Raw genomic sequence first — 17,066 nt, forward strand, 5'->3', positions numbered from 1 at the left:
TGAATGGTAAATTTTATAGTGTTGTTAATCTGCTAATTTCATATTGGCCGAGGTCTCGCATATTGGCCTTAGGCCGAAAGCCGAAGACCAGTATGACAGATCGAGCTCCAATTACTAGGCCAATATATATAAGCAGATTAATGACATTTTAACTTATTAACAACCTCACTGAATAAATTGTATTTGCTCTTTGCCATGGGTAAGAATTCTAAGCATACTCACGCAAGTTTTCATATTTCTGTCGTACATTCTCTAAATCCTGTCAATTTTTGTTTTGTCGTCTGCCGGAGAGACCAAGAGGTGAGGGTCGAATCGGTATTGTACGTATGTAATAACAGTAACCTGCAAGGCATTCCGAACGTTACGTGAGAGTGCGTTCGATTGGCGTCGTTTTCATACAAGGCCGCTCTAACAAATTTCAAAGGATAAGAATTTTGTTTCCAATAATTAAAGATTATATAGTACGCTGGGGCAATATATAGAGCAAATGTTCATCAAGGCCTCTTATGTGTTCCACAAGGCAATAATTATAGATACCCAGATATTGCTCAAATTCCTTTAATTAATCTTATATTGATTTCTTACAGAAACGTTGTCCTGTTATGCGAATCTAGTTGTATTTCATGAAATTTCAATTCATGTTGGGATGCGGTTTGATCATATTTAACATTATCCAACCAATTAATTTCAAGATATACTAACGTAAACGCGATTAAAAACACAAAAGACAATACTCGGACGGGCGATTAACTACTTCATTCAATCATAGCAGAATGTGTACTTTTAGCAATGTAAGGAATATCTTACGTTCGAACTGTGTTTGTTTGCAAAATATATGCTGCTTTGAACTTTAATTGTTTGGTTATGCAAATACCCTGGTAACGGAGTACATATTGTTCTTTTGTATTGCGATCATATATATCTACAGAAAATCGTCCGTGAGACTATATAGCCCATCAAACGTATTAAGATCGGTAGGTTTACACCAAAGCGGAATTAACATCTACTTTTTACGAATATCTCTGCCGGCTTCAGTAATTAAAAGTGCATATTTAATAAGTAAAGAAATAGTAGGATTTGCCCTTTTTTCATGCATGTATATAAAAGAAACGATTTATAAAGAAACGGAGATTAGTTTTATAAATTTTCGTTTGTCCGAATAATTTCATTGTATTTCTTCATTATAAACAAAATGCCTTGGCCAAGTTTCTTTCCCATACAAAAAGCCTGTATATGTATAATGATAAATAATGTGCGAACCGTTGGCTTTGGGTGTCAATTTACAGTGAGCATAAAACACGATCAAATAAAATATGTATGTGCGATTTGATTATTTTTATCTGTACCAAGCTAAAACATCATCCTTGTCGACGTTTTTATCAACTTAAAGTACGAATTATAATCAGATGTTGACACATTGTTGCCAGTACAATAATCATGTCATTATTTATTTATGTAACATGGACATTCTAGAGATTATTATACCAACATTTTGATATCGCACTCCTTCTCAGCCCGAGAGTCCCGATGTCAGCCAGAGGGCCGATGTGGAGTGATATCAAAATGGCCATATAATAGTCTTTTCATCATATATTTTTCTACGTATTGTTGGTTTCGAGAAAATGTTTTGAAGTTTACTGGACAATACGATTTGTCAGTGTTTCTAGAAGATTGTTGACAATGGTGACATGATGGGGTGAAAGGTTACCACACATCGTACTCTCCCGGAACCACCAATACTAGCTTTTCACAGACCGAAAAAACATCAAACACCTGTAAATACTAGGACAGCTTTAAGTATTGATGTAAAATGTATGATTTAAAAAAGCGAAGCTGACGAATTATCCCTTCTTCCATCAACACACCAATTTTTTAATTTCATTTACTGTTATTCTGGTCCTGTTTTTGGAGGTTAGGAATAAATCGGACCACTTCATTTTGAGATAGGAAGCTGCTGTTTCTGTATAGAAATTTTAGTCTTCGATTAATTTGCTGAATAACATTGGAAACAATTTCTTCTCCATATAAAATTGTTGTCTTTCATCAACCCAATACCGCCTTCAGTTTGGAGTCAAGAAAAGCCTCAACATTCATCATTTTTTATCGTTCTTGGTTGTTTCAGCTGTCCCCATTGTACAAGTCCCTCAACAATCCTACAATGTTATCAAAGGCGGTACTGTCATTTTACAATGTACGGTCTCCGGTCTGCCAGCGGCCACATCAGTGACTTGGAAACGTACTTCTGGCGGTACGGAAACTACTGTTTCTACAACTGCTGCCAAATATTCCGGATCGACAGTAGCCAATCCATCGCTCACCATCACTGGAGCTGATAGCGTCGACGCGGCAACATACGTGTGTACAGCGACTAACAGCGTCGGTGTAGGCAGGAGTACTCAGACTTCTTTGTCAGTTACCGGAGGTAACTCGCGTGGATTACATCATTATAACATATTTACATATTTGTATTTATGACATAACCGGCTTGTCATCCAGTAAATTCAGCAATATAAACTTTTTTTATACATACATAATGTATTTCATAGGTGTGATTAACCCTGGCTGCGCCGGTCAGTAATGAATTGTAATGTCGTAATATGAACAATGACATCACGTCATAAATTGAAAAGGCACAACAAAACGGATGTCGCTTTTTATTCTCAATTCCCATCACAATTCAACTTTAAAACCTGTCAAAATATAACTTTATTAACTTCTGTGTAAAAGCGGCTTCTCTATATTTTTATCATATTTTTAAACCAAACACAGTGTCATAGCTACGGAAGATGATCTTCTAATGGAGGGGCCGAGGGAAAATACTGTTGTTGTTTTATTTAAAACAAAATAAGTTACTTGTGTGTATAGTAATTAGGGCGGCGAACATATATTTATTCAAACGGGGTCAACATCTGCCTTTTACGGCATATCGGACTTTCAGCAAATGAGAAAAAAAATTAAGGTGAAGCAAGATTTTGAAGTAGAAATGATTATTTTTCAGGAAGATATATAAGCGTCCTTAATTTTATTTAATCATTTAACTTTATATTTGATTCATTTCTTGATTTCATTCCGTCCAGTAAAGTAGCGAAATATCGAATCGCTTAAAACTGATATAATAACGGTGAAATTGAAATTGCGTTGATTACTGAATTTATTTTCAGATATCCCGACCGTCACTGTTCCCGATCTTACATACTCCGTTATATCTGGTAAATCGGTCACTTTGAGGTGTATCGTGGCAGCAACGCCTCCAATCGACAGTGTACAGTGGAGGATGATCAAAGGCACCACTACTACGGATATCGACGTAAGCCAAGCTGCATATACAGGTGGTACCACCGGAAATCCTTCCCTTACAATCGTGACGGCGAAAGCCGCTGATTCAGCTCAATACATTTGCACAGCCAGAAATAGTGTGGGCACAGGTGAAAGCGGGCGAACTACATTGAGTGTGACTGGAGGTAAGAATTGGAAGTCATATCTAAGTACATTACATTACTGTAACCATTGCATAAAAGTTCCTTTACGATCGTCAATGAGTACATTTATAGTACAATGAATAATTCCTCTGTTCCTATGAGCCCTTTAATATGTTTAAAACCAAAACCATTTTTACGTGATTTTCTTTTTTTTCATAAAATTCTATTTTTCTTGAATGACTTTTAGTACTTCGAATATAGCTCCATTCGTAGCTTCCATGCATGCTTGCATGCTCAGTTAAGCGAAAAAATATCTGGCTGCGTTGCTTTTTATTCATTTCTTTTAAACATTTAACATACGATCGCATATTTCGGATACTTACCTCCCCGTCGAATTCAATTTTCCGCACGTTCACTGGTAGTCTAACAGTTTACATATATACTACAATTTTTGTCAATAATTTGATCATGTTTTTTATAATTTGTTCAATCAGCTGCTCCCACTGTGAGTATACCCGTGTCATCGTATACTGTCATCACTGGAAAGAGTGTCATACTTGTTTGTCAAGTAGCGGCAAACCCAACAGCCAGTAGTATCTCCTGGTCCAAGACTGTCGGTACCCAGACATCCATGTTAAATATAGACAACACTAAGTATACCGGAGGAACCATCCAAACTCCATCCCTTACCATCAATAATGCTGCCTCTAACGACGCTGCCACTTACGAATGTACCGCTACGAACGTGGTTGGATCTACCACCAGTAATCCAACTGTGCTTACTGTCACTGGAGGTTGGTTAATGTGCCAATTGAAATATGGCAACATATGGGTAACATTTTTATAAGACAGTGATAAGATGGTACGGATTATTTATATTATTTAACATTTTAGATATCTTTTAGCAAGATGAGTATGATTTGATATTAGTAGAAGCTTTTTAATTTGTTTCCGGTTATTTTCACAGCATATACAGGTGGTGAAATTCTATCAAAGTTGGAGCTTAAGTAAAATGATGGACTTTATTCGAAATAAACTCTTGTAAAAAAAATCATTTTAAACACAAGATCTGTCATTTTCCCAACACGAATGTTTTAGAGAAGTAATTAGATTAACACCCAATTATTAATTAAATCATATTTACACTGGAAGAAATATTGTTTAAAATCAAATTCACTAGGTCGATTTGTGTTGAGGGGGTATTACTTGTCATTCCGAGTATATTAATGTTATAGAAAATGTTGTTTTTTTAAGCAGAAATATTATGTTTGCCTTCTCTAAGCAGCTCTTGTTCTGAACGAAGGATTCTTTATACAAATAGTTTTAAATAAGTATGCAATAGCATTGCAGTTGTTTAATGTTATGAATAATCTTCAAAAATGACCTTCAATTTACCTGTTTCCTTGAATACTTCAGGTAACCCCCCAGTTAAAAAATATATTTTGAAAATCCTGTTATAATTCAGTCAAACATTTATTTGATCATTCGGTAACCTTGCCATTTCTCGGATTTTAAGATGTATTTACCATTGTAAAAATTTTGTCTCGAAAAAAATCTTATTCTAAATTTCAGGTTTGCCTACTGCTACCATTACAAATCCGGATATCACTGCCGTTCTTGGTTCGTCTGTTACAATAAATTGTCAGGTTACAGCCACTCCTCAGGCTACTAAAATAGAATGGACCCGAGTAATCGGCGGAGTGACGTCACCTATCGTTGTCAGTGCCAAATTCGTGGGCTCTACAGTTGCCAACCCTTCCTTGACCATCAACTCCCTCGCAAATACTGACCAAGGAAACTATATATGTTCGGCTACAAACGAGGTTGGTGTTGGACGGAGTCCAGCAGCCAAATTAACTGTAACAGGAAGTAAGCAATTTTGAACTAACGATTTGCATTGCATCTAAATTGAATAATCAATGTCATGGTTATACATGTGAACGTTGAACCTATTGGTCTAAAAAAAAACAATGCGTTTTTGCAATTCTGTAGATAAGATTGGTAGAACTATTGCTTTTTCATTGTCGTGACTGATTATTTTTCAATAGTTTTTTTCATGGTTGACGACGGACAATATCTATGTTCGCTGACTGCAATAACTCTCTTTGTTGAATCTTGCGTTGTTGGTAATAACAAAACTGACTCCATGTCACCCTTAAGGAAGGTGGAAATCATTTTTCATATTGTAATTATAAGGGGAAGATTTTTTTATCGATGTTGATCTATGGTTTGTGCTGGATAATGACTTTATAATGACTAGCCTATGATTGAGACCAAAAGTTAAATGCTTCAGTGTCGGACCTTTATTTATGGCAAATTACCATTTTTTTTAAACTAATGGCGGATAGTTCCGGTTTCTTAATCCAATGTATTGTTTTGTAACGAATTTAATGATATATGCATAACAAGTCAATGGTTGGTTGGGTTGTATTTATTTGGTTGAAGGCGGGAAAAGATTGATGCTTGAGAAAATAAAAATGGTATTGATTCTTTTTTGCATAATGTCACTGAATAAAATTTCAGTAGCATATTATTTTTTTGGTGGAGATAGCCGAGTAAAGCAAACTTCAAAACAATTGCTTATTCCAGAGTTACTTTCCTGTACCCACCACTTACGGTCGCTTTTCTTTGCAACATTGATGAAATTTAAAATTCTAGATATGTCATCAGTTCTTATAGTGACAAAGAAACATGTTTAATCCTACCGTCAGTTCCGATACTACTATCGATATATGTTAATTTATAGATGTACTTCACATTGCGATACTAACATTGAAACGTTTTAAAATCCTACGTTAACATTTTTAAACTGTAGGTGTACCGACAGTTGTGATCAGCAAGGCTTCATACTCTGTCGTAACTGGACAAGACATCACCATTGATTGTGATTTCACGGCTTCGCCTGACGCAACTTCACTGAAATGGAGAAAGGTTGTCAATGCCCAAGGCACTGATATCGTTGTAGCTGGAAACGCCAAGTACAGTGGTGGCATACTTACAACCCCGTCGCTAACGATTAAAGCTGCTGCGGCTTCAGATCAGGCGTTCTATCAATGTGTTGTCGCCAACAGCGTAGGGGAAGGAGTTAGCAAAACTGCCTATCTCTTCGTTACTGGAGGTGATTCAGTTATCTTCCATTTTGTTCGGAGAGGGTGTCTTTTTTTTATTTGTTAGATTTTTCCCTTTCTTTTGCAAAATGACAAATGAGAATATGCTATACAACATAATATTTAATTATGTTTTTCATCGAAACGCCGGAATTTTATTTAACCATAATATTTAGTTTCTCTTCCTAAATGATATACTCCAACCGTGTTTTCCTGTTCCTTTCATATATTCTATTCTATTTAACAGATGCACCCACCGTGACAGTCACACAGACAACTTACAATGTCAACCTTGGTGAAGGCTTTACGATTAATTGTAACGTTGCTGGCGTTCCAACTGCGACATCCGTATCATGGACTATCACCAAACCTCCTTCAACTGCGGCCAATCCACTCACTATTACTTCCCCGAAATATACTGGTGGTACCGTAAACACACCCTCTTTGACCATTACTAATGCCGCCCAAACTGACCAAGGAGTCTACACTTGTAAAGCTACAAATATCATTGGCACAGGAGAAAGCGGAAAAGTTTTTGTAAACGTCGTGGGCTGTAAGTAATTATAATTATTCATTCTCAAAAGGAGAAAGTATTGATAAAATGAATATCCATATGCTTTAAGTCATATCCATAAGTTCAGATATGACAGGAAGCAGCGTAAAATTATTCTATTAATGAACAAATAATATGCATTCATAAAATACTCTTCAAGTGTGATTTTCGTCATCGTTTTGGTTCGTGCTAGGCATTTGGGTTTAGTAGTCAAAACCAATGTTTATTTCTTGGTGCACGTGTTGAAAGGCAACAGTCTATCAACCCTTTGAAGTGTTTTAAGGCATCAGTGAACGTTGTTATAAGTGTACTAGGGTACTGATATTTGGTTTGTGGATTCTTTTGGGTGTTAAATATTTCTTTCCGGAATCAATAACTATATTTTGGAAAAAAATATTTGATCTCAACGTGTTGGACGTGTACTTTTTTTTATGTCAGATCTAATATTAAGTTGTTAGTGCAAGAGATGAAAGACATCAGCAAACTCATTAGTGTAGTAGGGTACTGAGTTTTGATTTGTGGGTTTCTATGGGTGTAATTTTTAATTTCTTGGAGTTAATGATTTTTTAAAGAAACATTGTGGGCTTCGACTGTTTGTGTAAAATCTAATCTAATCTACCATCAAGTTTTTTGGTTCTAGTGTTAAAAGACCTCATTGGCTGTTCTAACATCAATATCATTTGTTGAGATTCCAGTTGATGAAACCATCCCTGAATGCGAGTTTAAAATTGAGTGATAAACAATGTGAGGCGAGCTTTGTGCCATTGGTCCTTTCCTTAATTTAACTGAATTTGAGTTTGGATTATCTTTCTGTTGATACGTTGTTGCTTTTTAGCTCACTTGATCCAAGAGACCTGAGCTTATGCAATGGTGTGACGTCCATCGTCCGCTCGTCAACGTTTTCTAGAAATTGCTACTAATCATGAACGGCTGAGCGGATTTTGATCACATTTGGTCAGAAGCATTCTTTAGAGAAGGGAAACATTTTTGTATAAATGGTATCTCTATGCCTCAAAGGACTGAGGGGCGGATCCCAAATAGGAAGTTCTTTAAAATCCTAAAATAATTGGATTTTTGCCCATATTTGGTCTGAAACATCTTTTAATAAAGGGAAATAAATTGTGTATTGGAACTCTGGAGCGAAGGGGGAGGGCAATAGAGGAAACAAAACAAATTCTTCATAAACTTACTCCTCATGAAGGAATATTGGATTTGGTCTGATGAATGTTTTGGTGAAGGGAAATCAGTTTTTTATAGATTGTGCGTCGCGACACCTGGGATGTAAGTATAGGTCCCAGGGTCTGTCCCCGCCACAAGGTAGTACGTTTCCTTGTTATATCTTCGAAGCAGTTGAGAACCATAACCATATATATCAATGATGGGTATCAAGAGGAAAACACAATCATTATGTACGAATTAATAAGGAGGTGTGGTTCCACAACTGGGGACATAATTTCTTTGAAACGGTTAAGATTCCCACCCCATAACCAGAATCGCTCTACGCCAAGAGATAAACAAAGTCATGATGTAAGAATTGCGCGTGGGTGTGACACGCCTCTAGGGATTGAACAAAAGACGGCACATAAGTGAAGAGCACCTTTTCGTGAATAAGAGTGAGATTACAGTAGAGTTCAACAATGAATTAAACTGCATAATACAGCTGTCAGTGATGTTAAAGACCTAAAGTTTGAAGCCTAGGAGACAACTAAGGAAAATCCAAAGCGATCAAAAGAAAAGTCAATGTCTGAACGGGGAGGAGAAGCAGCCCCATAATTAGATTAATTTCGTAATTTTCATTCATCCAGATAATTTTAGAATAACTTCAAGCCCATATGTATTTTCTGAAACGTGCCACTATTTGAGAGAATTAAAACGTGGCAAACAGGTAACTTAAAGTCTACCAGCAGTATATACCACCTGCTATCATAAAGATTTACAAAAGACACACAAGTGAATAGCATTCTTTCGTAATTTAGTGAGAAATACAGTGGAGCCAAACGATGAATTAAACTGCTTCATACAGATGTTTCGTCCTTCTAGGACTTTTTTTAAAAGTTGAGATCCCAGCCCGATAACTATATAAACTCTTACGGGGCATCAAAAGAGGAGGGCAGTCATGATAGAAGAATGTACTCATTGGCCTTGCCCTACAAAAGAGGTTGTGTGGCCGAGTTTGAAAATATTTGCAATACCCAACCTATAAGCCTGTATACCGTTGCTAAGCTTTAAGATCCAGGTGAGCGACAGGGACCTCTTGTTCCGTTTTTGTTTCATTACATATGGACACTAATCAACATAAGACTGCAAACAAGTAATATGGACACGTTTTAAGTTTTAAATCTCCAGTAAATACTTTTTTAAATGAGGCGATACCATATATATACATATATATGTGTGTGTGTGTGTGTGTGTGTGTGTGTGTGTGTGTGTGTGTGTGTGTTTAAATTTTCAATAATATCATATAATGTGACTAGTTAATCTATTTCATTTATTAATCATAAATTTTATATACTCCTTCTAAAGCCGCCCCAGTTGTCAGCGTACCGGTGACCGCATACCAAGTAGACGTTGGCGGCAGCGTTGTCCTGTTGTGTACTGTGGTGGCGAATCCACCTGCGACGCAAGTCTACTGGACGAGGTCAGTGAGTGGTGCTGTGAACACTATCACTGCGGCTCCGCCAAAATACTCTGGATCTGTCTCGACGAACCCATCATTGACGATCAATCAGTTGACTAGCGCAGATGAAGGAAGTTATAGGTGTCATGCTACAAATACTGTGAATACCGGTCAGAGCGGGCTCACTACCTTGGTTGTTTCTGGTAAGTTACAGTTCGTATTCAAAGTTCTTTGGCCCATAGACATTTTTATACATGTTCATATGAAGAGGGAGGTATTCTATGTGGGGAATAGGAATATTAAGCGTAACGAGTGAGAAGTCAACACGAATTAAGATTATCTGTATCACATTACTTGTAAAGATATGTGTTTAAATAGAAATTCTTGATCCATTTAAGTTATCCCCTGCCTGCAAAATATGTTCTTAGAAGAATTGCAACTGTCTGTGTTTTCGTCCGATAAGACCTTCCGGGCGCAATTTAAAACCGTTCAATCGATCTCTACTAACCTTTATGCACTAGTGTCTTTATTGTACTTGTTGCTTTATCAACAAGTTTTGTTATTATTACTCGAAACCTATTTGACTGGTCCTCCAAAATATGTACATAAACAAGGCTAATGACCATGTTAGGGACCTACTTCGAGATGCGTTACCCTCTAGTCATCAGCTGTCCGTCCGTTTTGTTTTTGTTTTTTTTTTTTTTTTCTATACATTATCTCAAATTCTGTTTGGCCAATAGCACTCGTACTTAATGCCAAGTCTCCTTGAAGGAAGTGCTTGTTGGGGGTATGTAGTTTTTTTATCTCCCAAGGTTTAGAGTCAAGGTCACTGTTGCCAGAAATAGTAAATCAGTTTCCATGTGAAAAATTGCTTTGGCCAAACAAACCCAAACTTCATATGGTATTTTCTTACTGAAAACGTTTGCCTGGGATTGCTTTACAGATTTGAAATTCGAAGGTCAAGGTAACTTGCTATATACAGAAAAATCAGTTTCTTGGCTCGTTTACTTTAAACAAATGCCTAAATTAAATAGTTTTACTGAGCATGTGGTATATGATGTTCATGAAACGAGTGTGTAGCATGACAAACATACTAGATAAAACCTAATGATTACAAGCATTTTATATTTTTTATTATACCGCTCCCAACGAAGTTAGCAGGGATTATTCAAATGGGTTCCGTCCGTCATGATGCTGCTTTCCGCATATTGTTTGAAGGACTGGTATGATTTTGACGAAATTTAGCTGGTACACTTCTTTCCTTAATCCCTCGACAAGGGTCGATTAATGGCGAATTCCTCGTGTATTTGATGAGGCTGTTTGACCTAATTGGCTAATATCTTTTATCGCTCTAAATGAATACTGTTATCTTTTGAAGAAACAAATGAATTATGTTGAGACTTGCTTGGTAGACTTGTTACCTAAACCCCTTGTTCAAGTTTGAAAATCGGCAAATTCTACTATATTTAATGAGGCTGATATCTTTTCCAGTTTTCCATGTTGCTCACTTCAAATTTATATTTTTTACAAATGAACATGGGCAGGGGATCTTGATGACTATGTCCTTGTTTATCTAATTATTGTCTTTTTGTCAAACACTAATGACACGGTGTACTGAAATAATTTTACCCTTACCCAAGCGTCGTTATCCATACTAGAGGCGTTGTGCGAATTGCAGTTTTCATATGTGTTTGAAAAACAATCATCGTTGTCGCTAAAAATCATATTTCTGCTAAGTTGCCAAAATTTATCGCGCCAACTTCAGTATATTTCTCTCGTACTCGTACTGCAAGATTAATTTGCATTGACTTTACTTTCATCCTAGTCGCTCCAACTAACATCAGAGTCAATCCTCCATCCGTTACAAGAAGAGAGGGACAAAGCTTTTCAGCAACATGTACCGCGGAGGGGAACCCCACTCCAACTTACCAATGGGTGAAGAAATCAACTCAGCAGGTTGTGTCGAATGTAGGAACACTGGCCATCCAGAACATCGACCGGGGTCACCATGGCGAGTACATTTGTACTGCCACAAATCCCAGGGGATCAGCCACAGCGCCTTTCAATGTCGACGTTCAATGTAAGACATCACCAGATAAAGTGAAATGAATATGAAGTCATTAGAATATCTAAGTTATAATTGTTTAAAAATTTTCATAAATATATCCACTTTCAGGTACCGCATGAATATCTAGGCATTTTTATCATCGTCTGCTTTTAGTGAAATTGGCACAAAGATATGTTGCAATCTGAAAAGGAAGCAACTTCCTGGTAGGTTTTTTGTGATGTTCCCTGGGCAGAAAGATGCACATGATAATGGATGTTAACTTTCTAGTTATGAACTGGTTCATGGATTATGTGTCTGATAGGAAACAATACGTGTTAGTAGAAAGAGTTAATCTATCGTTTAATCTATAAATGCAGGGGTACCTTAAGGTTCGGTTCTTGGTCTCTTTTTGTTGGTCATAATAATATATTAATTATAAACTGAACATATGATAAACCTGCCAAACTGCTCGATCTTTTAAATGATCATTCTTGGGCTAATAAATGGTTCAATCTAGCAAAAGCAGAGACATTGCTTACCTCTAATATAGAACTGGATCATATGCATATAATAGAAATTAACTTGAATGTTATCGAGCACTGGCATTGAACACGTGGACTACCATAAGCATCAAAGAGTGCGACTAAGAATATATTAGTAAAAAAGGGGGTGAAGCAATATGTTGTCCTTCGTGAATCAAAAAAATATGTTTACTAGACGTGCATTAAAAGAATATATATATCCTTTATTGTCTCGCGTGTGATTGTGTGGCAAATCGAGACATGTGCGTTACATTTCTGCTTACGACTGAGGCAATGGCGGCGGAATTAATATCTGCGTTTACCATACATTTTTCAATCCAATAAGATTCCTATCATCACCAAATCTGCTTTATAGTTATGTATAAAGCAAGAGCATAGTAATTAATATTTCCATTGAAAATTTAAAAAAAAATTAAGTTAAAAGTTAATCATTTTCATATAAATTGTGCCATGCTAATTGTTTGCATTTTGCTCCTCATTAAGCTTATTTTTATGTAAGCCAAGTTTTCAAGCTATCATATGGAAGAAGTTGATATATTTATATATAGTATTTAAACACACGTGTCAGATTCAGAAGTTCACCTAACGTTTACTGATGAGTTATCTGTGTTAATTAATCGGGCGGTGTTGATGTTTTCCGTTTAGCTCGGTGTTAAGCACCATTTCTCCCGAATTTCTCCCAAATATTTTTTTATTCTCATTCTACAGCGAACGTGTACTGTTAATACGACTTTGTTAATTAATTTAGATATTTGTGACAGTTTTCTGCTTAGTTGGATGTTAAGATGAAGTATCTGTACTGTCCTAACTAAAGTTGAAATATATTTATATCTATGATTGATCATCCCAAAAGATATTTAAGATTGCCTTCGTTCGCATGTTGAGAATTTTTTTCAAAGAAAAGTGATCGGCTGTACAAATATATGGCTGTGAACCTTGCTGAAGTGTACAACGTCCAAATCAAAGACGAAAATGTGTATTTAAATGTAAATAAATTCCTGAGATTATAACTTCTCTTATTAAAGATATTTATATATATATATTTGCATTTGGATCAGTCAATTAGAATTCTACGTGAAATTGGGAATCGAAATACATTTTCCACCAGTAATACACGATTTAATTAAATGAAAAATTAGCATCAATGTGTGCCATGGTATCTTTCGTGATAGCTTAAATGCAATATGGATTACAAACTCATCGGAATCTTCAAGGAAATAAAACAACGAACAAGCAGATGCCTTAGATAAAGGGATGATAAGATAAATTTTCTTTACATGACATCCTTGAAAAGAAATATTAATTTTGCTCTCATTGTTTTTTGTAAAACTTCGAAAATTTGAACAGTAAAAATATCCTTAGCCATATGTCGTTGTACATTACCAAAATGTAAAAGGTAACTACGATGATGTGCCTCTTACAGATCAACCAATCAGCACAGTGACCACTGCTGAAAGGGATGTTATCCTTGGTTTGAATGACCCCAGAACTCTCACCTGTAACACAGTCGCTAATCCTTCTGTCGACACATACAGATGGACCAAGAACAATGCTAACATCCCAGGTGCTACCGCTCTTACGTACGTTGCGACTATAGCGGTTGCCACTGACTATGGTTCATACACCTGCTACGCTACCAACTCTATTGGGGAGTCGTCAGCCATCACCTTTAATCTCCGGTCAGGTGAGTTAGAATTGTTTGTTTCTTCTTCTTAAGACTTAAGTGCTAACTAAACATAATGTGTGAAAGCTGGAGGAACAAAATCGTTTGGGTTTTTAACACATTCATAAACATTTAATAATTTGTTAAATGTGTAGCTGCAGTCACGCCGGTAGCGCCCACTCCTACTACTCCGCCACTCTCGACTGAATCCATCATCGCTATAGCTGTTGCTGTCGCCGTGCTCCTTCTCATTCTCATCATCGTTTGCGTCTGCTGTTTAGCACGATGTAAGTTAAAACAATTATCCAGGACCTCACTGTACATAACATGTAATAACACTTTGCGAAAATACGTACAAGTAAAATTCCAAACATTTTAATAAGCAAAAATTTCGTAATATTGCATTCCTGATAAGAAGCATTGTTCGCTGTTTGCGATTGATCAATTATCAACTTTTTAAAAATTAATGTGTAAAACAATTAATAAAATAATTGTTTAAGTTAAGGCACCTACTTGTAATTTGGCATTGCAATAAATCACATAATGTGAAGTAATACAAATGTAAGAAAATTGGAAAAAAAATTGAAATTCTAAAAATTATAGACAATACAACATTGTTGGGGATTTTGAATATTCGGAATATAGTACTGTATATCGTATGTAAATATTCGATGTAGGTTACAAAAATATAGTAATTGATCATTTGTTTATTCTCAGAGGTAAGATAATCATAAGCTTAGATTATGCACTGATGTTAACTTACATTACTCAAAGAAACAGCTTTATTTATCAAAATGTATACAATACTTATCTGCAACTAAGTTCATTTTTTTCAATGTGATTTTCAATATTTTGTGCAGTCCGTTTAACACTTATGGATTTAAAGTCTTCTTGGTTCTTTAACCGCGATGGTTTTTTATTACTTAAACACGGCTTCTAATGACGTGACTTTGAGGAACTTTTGCAAAATGATGAATTATGTATCATAAAACTGTTGCATCGAATAGAAAAAAAAAATTCAAAGTGGTTAAAAGACATGTCAAAATCTAGATGTAAAGGTGCTCTAGCTCCGTAATTTAATATTTTTTTTGTCATTTTCGTATATCTGATAATTTCAAAAGAATGCAAATTACTTGTGTGTAAACTTAACCAATGAATTCAACGTGTTGAAATTGTACAGAAGAAACACAAGTGAATAGCACCTTTAAATAAATTAAGAATAAATTTTAAATAAGAAACAGCAGAACTAAAATGAATTGAAGTGCATCAAGCAGTTGTTTCGTAACTTCTAAAATTCATAATTGATGCTCAACATCTTATTGGTTTTTTTTTTTTTTTTTTCTGCTATTCATAGATGTTTTAATCACATTTACAATAATCAATTACTGTTTTTAAAATATAAAAACCATTGTCTAATTTTTTTTTTTTTTACGATAGTCATTATTTGAAATTAAAAATTTGATTTCATATTTATAGCTAAAGAACCAAAGAAGACGAGGGTTTACACAAGGAAGCCAACACCAGCTCCCATGCCAATGATGTCTCCAATCATGATGAGGTATTGCAATATACTCTAAGAATCTGAAAGAAGATCGTTATTTGTGTCCTGTAATCAATTTTTGCATTACTGGAGAATCATTGCACCACCCCATTTTTAGCTTTTTAAATGTTATCCGAGATGTCAACGTTTTTTCTGCTTTATACTAAAGTTCGATTTTTTTTATTTTACATAATAAAAATTGCAAATAAGACTTTCAATTATCCACGTGTTTGCATTCTTGCCGCATATCAAGGGTTTTGCGCCATGATACACATATAGTGATGTTGTAACATGATATTGTGAAGCAGGGTAAAATGAACTGGGGTCAAAATATGAAAATGGTGAGGTGAACCGCTCCGTGGTAAATTAAAGCCTCTTTATATTTTGTTTTCAAATAATGTTTCTTTTCATATTTTTTTATCAATTTATTTAATCATGTTCCTTTATTTATTTTACGACAATTGCGAAACCAGTTATGTCGACTTATACTAACCACTCTTGGTGGCCCGGATGTAAGCGCTCGAGGGGTCTTACTGTGGGAGGAAACCGGAGTACCCGGGGAAACCCACGTAGTCGGGCAGGTGACCCCTTAACTTCTCACGTCCGTTCCGGGAATCGAGCCCCGGTCGGCTAGGTGAAAGGCGAGTGCGTTACCACTGCGCCACCCGACCACCGATATCGTAATTCGGTATCAGTAGACATATATTTGTATATCGCGATATATCACAATTTCAGCGGGTTTTTTTTATCAAACTTTCAGGATTCTTAATAAATAAAAAAACTATAGCTAAAAAAGAACTGGCTCTGCACGCTTTCTTTTAACTAATAATCTTGCAAAAATGAAGTGTCTGTAAAAACTGGAAGAGTTTGTGGTACCTGGTATCAGTTGGTAACAAAATTGACGTGACGTTTTTCACATTTTTATCCTTACCAATTATGATAGTCCTTCTGAACAGAGACACAATCTATGTCTAAAGTATGAAGGTGATATATCGCGTCACAATTGTTTAAGTCGTAGTGCATCACATTACATCACAATGCGCTTCAGCCGAATAAGTAAGCGCTTCTAATTACGTGTTAAGTACATAAGAAACTCCGCTTGAAAAAGAGATTAGGTTTTGAGAACAGCAGATTTTATTTTAATGCTACCTCCTTATATAACAACTATGTAAAAAAAACTGTATCATGTAGAGGATCTAGAAGTATCTCCGAGTGAACGTCAACCGATCTTCATTTATTTAAGCATTGAATTGCTTCATGTTGAATTGAAAATTGGCATTAATGGGCAACGAATGCCAGCTGAAGGCATTTCAATTTACTCATTGATCGTTTTCAATTTTCATCTTAGGGAAAACAATCTCAAATCGCTTATATCACTTGTAATATTCTTACGCTGTCAGCAGGTCTTGCGCTGGATATACAAAACTGACTTTGGTAAAGTTACATCCTAGCAATGTCATACAATGGTAAACTTACCCTTAAAGATACTGGTGTTTTTTCGGTTTGGCAAGCTCATGATATATATCGTATGTTTTATTCCTCAAAAAGGACACGAGGCATAAATTATCTCCCTTTGAG

At 35.8% G+C, this 17,066-nt stretch overlaps 1 protein-coding gene across 1 annotated transcript in view; it reads left to right on the forward strand.

Moving 5' to 3' along the window:
* Nucleotides 1–17,066, forward strand: part of LOC132560197 (hemicentin-1-like) — a 62,180-nt gene that overhangs the window by 44,425 nt on the left and 689 nt on the right. Inside the window, 11 exon segments of the mRNA XM_060224850.1 lie at nucleotides 2,123–2,422; nucleotides 3,162–3,461; nucleotides 3,914–4,213; nucleotides 4,992–5,288; nucleotides 6,235–6,537; nucleotides 6,774–7,079; nucleotides 9,603–9,899; nucleotides 11,522–11,776; nucleotides 13,709–13,969; nucleotides 14,104–14,235; nucleotides 15,425–15,506. Of these exon segments, the coding sequence (XP_060080833.1) occupies nucleotides 2,123–2,422; nucleotides 3,162–3,461; nucleotides 3,914–4,213; nucleotides 4,992–5,288; nucleotides 6,235–6,537; nucleotides 6,774–7,079; nucleotides 9,603–9,899; nucleotides 11,522–11,776; nucleotides 13,709–13,969; nucleotides 14,104–14,235; nucleotides 15,425–15,506 (2,833 nt within the window).

This window comes from Ylistrum balloti, unplaced genomic scaffold (genome assembly GCF_031769215.1).
Source record: "Ylistrum balloti isolate Yb309-2 unplaced genomic scaffold, AGI_CSIRO_Ybal_v1 Utg371032, whole genome shotgun sequence".
NCBI classification, from domain to species: domain Eukaryota; kingdom Metazoa; phylum Mollusca; class Bivalvia; order Pectinida; family Pectinidae; genus Ylistrum; species Ylistrum balloti.